Source organism: Ciona intestinalis, chromosome 2 (assembly GCF_000224145.3).
Source record: "Ciona intestinalis chromosome 2, KH, whole genome shotgun sequence".
Lineage (NCBI taxonomy): Eukaryota > Metazoa > Chordata > Ascidiacea > Phlebobranchia > Cionidae > Ciona > Ciona intestinalis.
In genome coordinates, this window is record NC_020167.2 from 2,964,287 (window position 1) to 2,976,290 (window position 12,004).

The 12,004-nt window shown below is 36.6% G+C and overlaps 2 protein-coding genes and 1 long non-coding RNA gene across 7 annotated transcripts in view; 2 read left to right on the top strand and 1 right to left on the bottom strand.

The window, feature by feature from the left end:
- The window catches only part of LOC100186331 (probable phospholipid-transporting ATPase VD), a 29,049-nt gene extending 25,093 nt beyond the window's left edge, over positions 1 to 3,956 (top strand). For all 5 annotated transcript variants that reach the window (XM_026840794.1, XM_026840798.1, XM_026840796.1 and 2 more), the window contains 5 exons: positions 306 to 506; positions 869 to 949; positions 1,540 to 1,644; positions 1,812 to 1,999; positions 2,163 to 3,956. In XM_026840794.1, coding sequence (XP_026696595.1) covers positions 306 to 506; positions 869 to 949; positions 1,540 to 1,644; positions 1,812 to 1,999; positions 2,163 to 2,880 — 1,293 coding nt within the window. In that variant the 3' untranslated portion in view covers positions 2,881 to 3,956. The remainder of the gene's footprint in view (positions 1 to 305; positions 507 to 868; positions 950 to 1,539; positions 1,645 to 1,811; positions 2,000 to 2,162) is intronic.
- Positions 3,957 to 4,732: 776 nt separating this feature from the next.
- Positions 4,733 to 12,004, top strand: part of LOC100175974 (peroxisomal acyl-coenzyme A oxidase 1) — a 21,122-nt gene continuing 13,850 nt past the window's right edge. The window contains exon 1 of the mRNA XM_009859310.3: positions 4,733 to 4,948. Within this exon, the coding sequence (XP_009857612.1) occupies positions 4,933 to 4,948 (16 nt within the window). The 5' untranslated portion in view covers positions 4,733 to 4,932. The remainder of the gene's footprint in view (positions 4,949 to 12,004) is intronic.
- On the bottom strand, positions 5,584 to 10,701 carry LOC108951023. Its single transcript, XR_001975461.2, has 3 exons — positions 10,692 to 10,701; positions 9,727 to 9,733; positions 5,584 to 6,739 (listed from the first exon to the last, which is right to left on the bottom strand). It is a non-coding gene; the product is annotated as an uncharacterized LOC108951023 (long non-coding RNA).

Genomic DNA, 12,004 nt, shown 5'->3' on the forward strand with positions numbered 1-12,004 from the left:
GCGACTGTCATTTTCTGGCCACGCGAGGAAAAAGTAAGTTACATTCATAAATGGATGAAGGAACGTAACTTATTATATATTTTGGTCACAGTTTTTATAAAACATGTGTTTTGTTTTATACACCTCTACCTAGTTAGTTACCATGTACGAGTTACCATGTCTGTAAGTTTGTAACCTCTAGTATAGAATCAACGCTTTAACCATTGTACCAGGTTTGGTGAAAAAGAAACCTGATTTGTTCAATTCTGGATCAACTTCTTTATTTTTTAAACTTTTTGCTATTTTTTAACAAAATTCCCTTGCAGGCGTTTGTGTTTCTTATCTTCTGGTTCCAAATCTTGTGTGGATTCAGCGGAGGAAACATGATCGAACAATTCTACCTCCTCTTGTTTAATCTCATCTTCACCAGCGTTCCTCCTCTCATTACCGGGATCTTGGATAAAGACCTCCAGGAAGAAACTCTTCTCAAGAAACCTCATCTTTACATGCAAGGGATCAAAGACGAGGTAAAAAAATCATCAAAAAAAATGAATTATAAAAAATGTTGCCTGGGGGGGGGGGGGGGGGAAAAAAAAAAAGAGGTGTTTGTTACATTCGTGCCCATTTCTTATACAATGTCAAGGAGAATACAACATATTATTTCATTTTATTCTACATTTAGTTGAGATGACTTTATATATATTTAACTGCTCATTGTTAAATGTTTAATCCCAAGTCCAACTATCTCTATCTTACAAATGTATTGTGCAAACAACAGACCTTAGAACAAATATTTTTGATTTTCTCTATATGCAAATTTGACATTTAACAACAAAGGCCATCTTGTTTAAAGTACCAACGCTGACACTTAACGAACATTCCTTTGCAGTTATATCTTCAACGTACATTCTGGATCAATATGCTGGATGCCCTTTATCAAAGTGTCGTCATATTCTTTTTTCTTTACCTGGTAAGTTAAGAATTTTGTAATGTTTGTAAAATATATAGTAAGGTGGGGGAAAGATTGGACACCTTTTCATTCTATCTTCTCGTCCAATTTGGTAATACTAGTGAACAAAGAACATTTAAAGAAATATAAATGTATATAAATGAAAACTATGTGTTTTGTAGCAACCTAAGTATTAAGCATAAATTGATAACGAAGCTTGAGTGACACATTTTAATTCACATAAGCATTAAGATGACTTACCTATAATAACAGTCAAGTACCAATACAAAACGAATCGACTAATCAAATATAATGCACCAACACAATGGTTATTAACCACATTCCGAAACATTCTTCCCCCACTTACAATAATAACTTTATTTGTCTTTTTGATTTTGGTAGTGAAGATTTTAAAATACATTAAACGAAAAAACACAGGATATAGCGACAAAACAACAGTTGTTAAAACAAACCTACTGTTAAAATCCTATTTACATTTAATTGGAAGAAAATAAGCGTGGTCGCTACACCTCACTCTCACTTCGTGTGTTTTTTAACCATTTACAGTTTTACTCCATTTACTCAAAATAAATGTTCCCTTTTACACACAGACGTACTACGACTCACAAGTTGGGTTAATAGAGTGGGGAACAGTTGTCACAACAGCAGCTCTATTTGTCATCCTTATACATCTTGCTATTGAAACCAAAACTTGGGTAAGTTACTATTTTTTTGCCCGAGATCGTATATAACGTTATGGGCAAACTCTAACCTCAATTCCTAATTCCCATGGCATGCTGTTGGGCCTAACCCATACGGAACAGAAAAAATAACTCAACACTAACAAAAAAATTGTATCTAATGTTTAAACCTGTTTTCTCAGACTTGGATTCACTGGGTTGGGCAGATCGGTAGCGTGGTTGTTTACTTTGCGTTTGCGCTAATTTACAACATTATATGTCCTGCCTGTTCCCCACCCTCCAACCCTTACTTTATCATGGAGCGAGTTATACAGACTGGTCAGTTCTGGTTCTCCATTCTTCTCGTCACAGCAATTGCTCTATTTCCGAGGTAAGGGTCAATTTCGTTGATTTTACATCGTGTTTATGAAAAAAAAGAAAAAAAAATGACTTGTATATTAAAAAAAGTTTATAAAGACATAAAAAAAAAACTTAGAATAATTTGTTAAAACTGCAATAAATCAAGCAAATATTTCAATTAAATAATCGTGCAGGTATATTGTGCGGGCAGTGCAATCGAATACATTCCCGAACGAATGCCAACGCGAACGTATATTGGAAAAGGTTCGTGCCTCGTCATCTGCATGTACCAGTACAGCGTCTACTTCTGTGACATCCACGTCATCAAGCAGCACATACCGCAACCCCGCCTTTATGCATGTTCCTGACACTTTCGTTTCAAGTGAGATCGAGCAACAAAAACAACCCGTGCGGCCCACGCAGCTCCCGAATCCCGGCGTCGATCTCGCTCGAGATGCGATGTCGTTTCAGTATGGCGGTTCGACACCAGACCTTTCGACCGCCTCGCCTTACTACGGCATGCACAACTACAGCAATAATAACTCTTCTAATGAAAGCTGGGCCCAACCGCCGTCGCACCCACCGCCGGAGAACCCAGTCGTATTACCTGGTGTTTTAAACCAAAGCTACATCGGTTTATCCGACGACGAAGACGACGACCCAACTTTCGTAGGTTCTGCCCCTTCCTATGTGTTTGACGTTGACACGGGCGAGGAGATATTCTCCTCCGAGCAGAACTCCGGATTGCCGAGGAATGTGTCTACTGGTTTTATTCCATCATTTAAGGAGGATTCTCATATAGACTCTGGAGAGCCACCGAAAGCGACGTATGTTCCACCGGTGCATACGGTAAACGTGGTTAGGGACCGGAGATCACAAAACGATTTTTATGAGCCTAATGTGCCTGTATAAAACCTTCATATTTTTAGAGTCGTATATTTTGCGAACCTTGAGTGTAGTCCGACGTGAAACTTAGATTCTATACTTTTGCTTTCTTATTCCACAGTGTTGCCCAAGAAGGGCTAGCTTTCCGTCCTCGAGGTATTCAACTTGGCTGAATTCTCACACTCGGCAACACTCTTTTTCGCAGTAATTTTTGCACTAGACCTATTTTCCCCGTTTTAAATGCAAAATCCGCGTAAATGCGCTATGCAACAATAGACATAGTAGGCATTGCAACGTATAGGGCAGAATATGCACAAGCACGCTGCAACGTGCGTTCTGCTGTAACTTGCTAATTAAATAATTTCCCTTTCAATGCCCCATGGCCACTCTTTCACTTCTACGCTTTACAAGTTTAACTGTCGCCACTTGGAAGCTATAGTAGCTTGCGTCTTAGCCTTAACCCGTAGAGATTCAAAGAAGCATATAGTTAAACTTACTGAAGCTTATGGAAATCATTATTTGGTGCTTTGTGTTTCCGTAACCGCTCTCAATTGAAACACGTGGCCGGTTCGAATCCCCTTGCCCGCTTTCGTCATAATACCCCACTGTTACGTCATATATACACGACAATGCAATGTGTGCCTTTTTTGAACGAACCCGCGAACTTCGCGAGAAGCCTGACCGCTTTTATACTCGACCATATACTAACCAATAATTCTGGCTCTTACGGCCAGTGTTGCCGTAAGTAAAGTCACACGGCAACACTAAAGTGCCTTATAGAAGAGCTGCATTCCACAATCCATTTATATTGCCACGTACAAACGTGGCATTGTATTCCTTTATGAACCTTGCACTTATGGGTTTATCTCCAACGATTTTACGAAAGCATTTGTCAGTTTATCATTCTTTACTTTCGTGAAGCGGCAGCATACAAAGGACTTCTTCTTATATCAAATAAATTGTTCCAATTGCTTGAGACGTTGCAATCCCTTTTTGTTTTCTTCCTAATTCTTTTTACATTAACTTAACGTGCTAACCGAGTATTGTACCCCTAGCACCTACCCATATGTACTTTTCAATAAAATAAACTATTCCCGATTAGACGACTGTTTTTTCTTGCTGACTTTTCAGCTTTGCATTTTAAATTCCTGTGACTCAGTTAGCGCGCGCATGCTAACCTAGACGTTTCTGGTTCAAGGCTGGTCGCTGCTACCGTTGTAGACGTATGTATTCAAACAAAAGACCATGATTGCTCTAACGTCTAACTAACCCAGTACCACTTATGGGTTGCCTGAAATGTCAGTGTGTGCGGTATGACGGCGAGCGCGACTATATTCAAAGTACATACTTTGTCTATCATTCGTAGTTTGATGGTGCTACATCATAGTTGGCTTGTATGTCACAGAACAAGGTATTGATCATCGCAGTAATGGGTTTACACAAAATACTGCAACCTGTTAAAAAAAACTGCTTCTTATGTATATACTAAAACAAACAAAAAGTATTTATAATGATTGATGTTTGGGTGTCAAAATGGTTCGAAAATGTTGCATAAGTATGCAGTTGAATGCGCATTTGTGTTTAAATTCGTTGTGTGACTTTCCTTCACTGCATTCCTCGGCATTTCATCAAACTGTTTTTGACGCGTGCTGATAATTACAATCTACCTCTCATGTCTTCAGGGTTGTCGGGCTTTGATAACGGCGTCGGCGTTTTCAATTATACATGCAGCACTTCGACGTTTGAAAGGCACTGTTCAGTTTTTGTGTTGTTGTATGCTGCACTGTGTACAGTTCTTAACTGGTAATAGTTTACATGGAGTCTTAGAGGATATTGCAAGTTGTAAACTATTTGGTTGTATAAATGTTGCTGAACTATACCATGTTTGTACTTTTAGGTATCAATGTAGTATATACTGCATAAACATAAATGTTCATGACCGCATGCAATTTGCTGTATAGCACAAAGCGTAAGAAAGGTGCATGATTTCACAATCTAGGTTGTATGGTACACCAGCAGTATAATGGTATGGCGCAAATCGTCCAGCTACACGCGAAGATGTGATAACAAGTGATTGTGATGTTAGTGGAAAAACGTAAGTAATGTATTCCCATTTGTATATTTCATATGTACCCACTATCTTCATTATTTTTTGTGAACTAGACAGAATTTTGTATCATGTACAATCATTTCGAGCAGTTTTGAATCACACATAGCCATTACAATAAGCAAACAGAGGGAGTATTTCATTGACCGTTATTCGTTAGTTTCTACTGATGCTTTGAATTCATCAATATAATTTGCGAAGTCTAATTAGTGGTGTCGCCCATACCACGTACAAATGTCACTTTTTGTTTAAATAAATGTCACCCTTACCACGTTTGCCATGTCTACCCATACCATGTATAGTGCTTTTATTTGTTTGTCCGTATGTCAGCAAATATATAAAGACCAATTAATGTCTTTAAATTTTAGCTGAGTCATAATTGTGTTTCGTATCTTTGAAATATGTTTGCAAACAAAACTCTCCAAAAGATTGGTTCATAAAAGTAATTGGCAGATCATTTTTATTTCTTTTTTGTTGCTGTTTTTTTCGTGGCTGCCTTTTTCGTAGCTGTTTTTTTCGTGGCTGCCTTTTTTGTAGCTGTTTTTTTCGTGGCTGTTTTTTTCGTGGCTGTTTTTTTCGTGGCTGCCTTTTTTGTAGCTGTTTTTTTCGTGGCTGTTTTTTTCGTGGCTGTTTTTTTCGTGGCTGCCTTTTTTGTAGCTGTTTTTTTCGTTTCCACAACTTTAGTAGAAGTTGTAACAGTATATTTTGCTGTAACCGACCTAGTTACCCCAACAGACTTTACTGATGTACTTTGCACTGCCCGTTGTCTTTTTGTCGGTTTCGTGTTTTTTTGACCAGCTGTCTTCGGCTTTGATGTATTCGAACTTGTTTTACTTTTTGGCTTCTTTGTTGTTGCAGTTGCTTTACGACTAACTGGTTGTTCAATGTTGTATATCACAATTTTTCCCATGATTGAATATCGCAGTTTAGTTGATTATATCCAGGTACGATAATATAAACACTGTAGCCTGCAGTATTGGTAATAATAAATCATAAAAAATCGCAACAGATAGCCAGAACCTCCTGACGACTTAAAAAGGCGTAGACATATTCAAGCAAATTGGAATCCTACGGTTGATACTAAGCGCCAATACCAGTACACTGAGTTGATTATCAGCTTTGTTCAAATAACCACACTTGTTTAAGATCGTACCTTCGTCATATGTCGATGCCACTTTGGCTAATGTTTGCTTTGTAAGTGAAATATTTTTTTTTTTATTTGTTGTGAACTAAACTGAACCTCTATATAGCACGACAAAAATTTTAGGCATTTTTTTAATTACACATTATCAATTACAATATACATAAACACATGCAAGCAATTGAATTACCGCATTTATTTTTTTGTAACTTCGCCTTATCACATTGTATAACTTTAATTTTCCTCGTATAATTTTGCCAAATTTTAAAGATCAAATAATGTTTTCATATTTACAGCTTAGCATAATTGTGGTTCGTATGTTTGATTGCACGTATTTTTGATAAAACAAAAATTGGTTTGTACAAGTTGCCCGGGATGATCATTGAAATTTCTTTTTTACGGTTTTTTTTTTCATGGGCACAACTCGAGTTTTAGAAGTGGTAACAGTGCATCTTCGTGTGAGCGACGTTGTTACTCTCACAGCAGTCCGTGCAGTTTTTCTCGGCTTCGTAATTTTTCGACGAACTGGCGGAGCTGTCTGCCTTATTGATTTTGAATTTGATCCACTTTTTGGCTTTATTGTTACTGGAGTTGTTTTCAACTAACTGCTGGTTTATTATTGTTTACTATCTCTAACCCTATTATCGAATATCACAATCCAATTTAAATTTTTCTATATAGGTATATAGGATATAATACACCGGCAAGTTTGAATCCTAAATGAAACGACGGTTAATACTTTTTTTACGACGGTTAATACTAAGCGCCTTTATATACCAATGCACAATGCTGCCCTCGGCTGGTAAACAACTCTGTTGAAATATAATACGTCATATTGTCGCAATCTACAATTGTTTGCTTTCAATATCGTAACCCATAAAGCGGCGAGAATTGAGTGTGTGATTATTTCCACACATTATTAAATTTTACGACTTTCAGTTTAATTTTATCTATATAAGTATATGTGATAACATAAAACGATGTATTGGTAATAAAAAGTAATAATACAAAAAACAATAACAGGCCTTAAAAACTTCTACTATACGTTTCGTTGTATAGTATAGGGTAGGGAAAGATGGTAGTGAACAAAGAACATTCAAAGGATTATAAAACCGTATCCTCACAACTTCCATAGACCGTTGTTAATTGTTTAAAACACGATCACGATATTTAGATGTTAGGTGCTAAAGGTGTCCCATCTTCCCCCACCCTACTATAACTGAAATATTTTAAATAATTTTGTATTCTTAAAAAATTCTTGTCACAAGTATAGACACCGCGTGTATAATAACCATCTCAACCTAACACTGCATATAGGTTTATAACATATACGTACTTGCTGGTCTGGTATTAAATCTATATTAAAGGGAAGTAATGATTAAGTATTATGTGTCATTCCATAGGCGTCGAGTACGAGTAGGCGCGGAGAACGGAAATCTATGATTCACTGAACCCATCACGTGTGACTCCGTGCTATTACGTAGAAAACATTAGCAAATATGCACGAGGAAATGATCAAAGAGTAACACTAACGTCCAACCTAGCACAGTTTGTTAGGGCGCGTGCCTCGTTACTCCGATATTTGGTAATTTATAAGTTGCATTGATGCAAAACGACCACAACGGCAGGACGTACATTTAAAGGTGCAAATTCTCAAAAAAAAAAAACTCGTATTTATTTCAATTTTATAAGGGTACCAGGGTACGGCAGGTTTTACGCTTTACATTTAAATTATTACAAAACAACAATGATAATTTTATAACTTAAAATGCCCATTAACTAGAGCTCTGCTCTTTTGTTTTTACTTCGTATCTATTTTTAACGGTCTGTGGTCTTAGATAGCTCTATATGATCTTGGATACGAGTATATACTCTTTTCTAATCATGCTAGAACGCATTTGTAATAAAAGTAAAGCCTTTTTCCGTACATAACCGAGTGAAGCAGAAATAAAAAGGGTTTTAGTTGCGGTCTCGATCAAAATTTATGAACTTGAAAGCGAAACTTTGCTTATGCTTCGTTTTTTGAGTAAAAACCTAATAAAAATAAATGAAATATAACATAATATACTACGCACATTTCGTGATGTGAACGACATCGTCGTATTTCGCACTCTATATCAAAGCATATACATATCACCTTGAAAAATGCGTAACGTATTTTCTTGTTTTTCAAAGTATCACACAGCAACAATCTTGTCCGTTCCCATTTGGTATCAGAGAACTGTAGTGATCATATTCACCATCGTGATCACATTCACCATCGTGATCACATTCATCATCGTGATCATATTCACTATCGTGACCATATTCATCATAGTAATCATATTCATCAATTTCGCCAAAAGCTGTCGTTGTAGCCACTGTCGCAATTGGCATAATCACCAGCGCAGTCATAGCTGCCGTAAGTATTATATGCAGCACCATCTTCTTCGTCGTTTCTTTGGTGATAATGTGTAGCAGTTGATTTTAATATGTAGAAATACGTATGAACAGAAAGTACACCAATGCCGGCAGAGCTGAGGTGTGTAGTATTTTGTTAACCCGGTCGTACTTAAACCTAAATAGATTCAACAGAGAACTAAGGGCCGCTACGATTATAAAAGTGTTTGTTGGTCTACAAAAGACCAACAAACTCACAGCTATTATATGTGGCGTATATAATTAGTGTGTCTTCGACTTACTTGTCGAATAGGACGACGTTTTGTGACGTCCTCTAATGTAGATCGAAATTCCAATATTATACAACTATCAACTACCCAAAATATACACTACGCAACCTGCACTAGTTGAAAATTAGAAACTTAAACGTTTTTCTCATACACACTATATGCTGTCTACCTTTGCAAAATAACTGCAATATCTTCCGTACCCCCAAACATATAGAAAACAATCATCCTTATTATTAACGCGTAGCTGTAGAACCAATGGAGTAGAAACTCAAAGAAAAGGTTTAAACCGTAAATAGCTATACAAAAGTTCCTGAACGCGAAACTACAGTTTCGTATTTTGTCTGGCTTTTGAACACGTCCACGAGGTTTTAAACAACGTAAGATTAAAAGATTTTTTTAACAGTAGGATTCTGCAACTTGCAGTTAATTATCTACCGAAATTAATCGACTGTGCTAGTTTCTTTGTTACATAAACTTTATATGCATAATTTTAAAACGGCATTTTTGTACTTATTTATCCCTAATTTAAGCCATATTGACCCATGCCTATTTTTCTCATGTTTGTATTTCTCTTTCTCACAAAACGAAAACTTTTTAATAAGATAAAATTAAAATGGACGAAATATTTTATTCTATTTTATTAAACTATGATACTGTATTCATGATTCTAACTCCCAAACTACAAATGTCGGCAGTTTTAAACTGATTCAACAAGCATTTAAAATGTGCATCTTACTGTTATGTTTTTTCGCCCTTGGAAAAAAAGGTTATATTCATTCAACACCTAATTTTAATATATATACTCAGCAATAGTAACCGCCTTTGCCGCGCACTTTGTTGGACCATGACAAAATACTGTCGATTTTTTCGTCCATTATTAAATGGGTATATACCCGTAAATCAAGATCTAAAAAAAGTTCCCATCTTACTCTGAGTTCCGTCTTTCCCGACCGTACTTTATTCCTTAAAATCAAAAAGTATAAATATAGTAGGGTGGGGGAAGATGGGACACTTTTAGGATATATTATCCAAATATTCTGAATAAACGATCAACAATGGTCTATGGGAGTCGTAAGGACACAGTTTTATAATTCTTTGATTTTTTTGTCTAAAACTAAATAAGACGAGTAAATAGAATGAAAAGGTGTCCCATCTTCCCTACCCTACTATATAAAACACTGCTATATATGTCACAATACATGCGGGTCTGATGTGTAACCCGTACTGCTGAAAAAACAGCGTGTTCAAAGTATCACACAACAACAACAATCTTGTTCGTTTGTATCTCTTGGTAACAGAGGAGAGTTCTCAGTGGTTCGTGGTGCATACGTTGCTACATGTTTGTTAATATTACGGGTCGGGTTCCTGGTAATGGGTGTATTTGATACTTGTTTAGTAGATGCAGCAGAAACCCAATCTTGTCTACGCTGTTTTTTTTAAATCTGCTGCTGCATGCGCTGGATTGCATAGTTTGTTTGTTTGTTTAACTTCATGCGAACATTCGTCATCTTCATCATCGTGATCATATTCATTCTCTCCCCCGTAGCTGCTGTGGTGGTAATGTTCCCTAGCGGTTGATTTTAACCTGTACAAATGCCAAATGAACAGAAATTACACCAATGACAGTAGAGCTGAGGTGTGCAGTGTTTTGTTAAACAGGTCTTAAACCTATATAAATTCGACTTACCTTCCGACGTTTATCGAATGGGACAGTGTGTTGTGACCTCCTCTAAGATAAATCGCAACTCCATTATTTTTGGATGTAAATTTGTCTTCGTCTGTACAATTACGGTTGTCAGGGGACCAGAACAAGTTGTCACGTTTTACTATTCGATTTTCGGAAATGTATTAATATCGGACCTTCCCCTTAAAATATCGTAGATACATTCGTTGACCGACCCACCACTTCTAAAGTAAGGACCAATAGAATCTTGCAGAAAACGAATTTCAGCCGGCGACAACTCAATATAATCCCTCCGTATTTCCATTTCTAAACAAGTCACTACTAAAAATTCTCTACACTACGCAATTAACTTGGATTAGGAAACAAGGAACTCCAATGGTTATCCTTCGGCATGCCAGCCGTGTCTACCTTTGCAAAATAACTGCACAAACTTCAAACCCCCGTAAATAGGAAACAATCATCCGTGACCGTTCTTATTGAATTGGGAAAGAAAAACCGCAGTTCTGCTGCAGACAAAAGTGCGTATCGTGCAAAGGACTTAAAGGGCCTAAACACACCCCACGTCACTTTTATTTTTTATGGTAAATTCATAAAGCGACCGTTTTATTGATTCCCAAAATACTTTGCTTATTAGAATTGGTCCAGTATTGGCGGAGATATTCGTCCTCAAACAGTGATCTCTAGCGCTATCTTTTTTTTACTACGAGCTCCGTGATTGTGACGTAGGAACGTACTAGTGAAGTGACTGATTCATTCGTAAAATCGAAACATGCGTTTTTTTTTTGTGCTTTTTTGCGTTTTTTTTGTTCTCTCGTTTTTCGCTGAAAACACTGCCTCTCGCCTTTCTGAATGAGAGCGGCCACGCTTTAACAATTTTGTTACGTGTTTGTCACGTGGGTAGTACACTTCTCAATTTTTTTCGCCACGCAACTTTCAAATCAGTTTTTTGAATTTCACGGTGTTTGAGCTGGAATATCTTTGGTTATACAGAACCGATTAAAACAAGTAAGGTGTCGTTGGAATTAGAAAAACACACTTTATCGATTAAAGCGAAGTACATTTGGGGTGTGTTTAGGCCCTTTAAATGTTTTGTCAATTAGATGCGCTAATGACCAAATTGATAACTTTTGTTTGGGAGAATTATATATATAATATATATATATATATATATATATGTTAAAACCGAATACTACCCATGTACGTGTATTATTTAAAGAAACCATTTGAGTTCCAATGAAAAGTTTAAACCGCAAATGGCTACTCGAAAATTCCCAAACGCGAAAGTACAGTTTCGTGTTTGCTCTGGCTAGTGATGAAAGCAACGCACAAAACGCGTATACGTGGTTGTAAACAACGTAATTCGTACTACACGCACAATTTATAAGGATCTATATATGACCATAGACAAGGTACCTGTACTGTATTCCAATTTATCTCATTTAGTAATTTTACTTGATGCTAAATTTGATAATATGTAGTTCAATACTCNAGGCATAGTAAATAATTACTTTTATTTGCGTATTCTGTTATAGTATAACTAAGATCATATA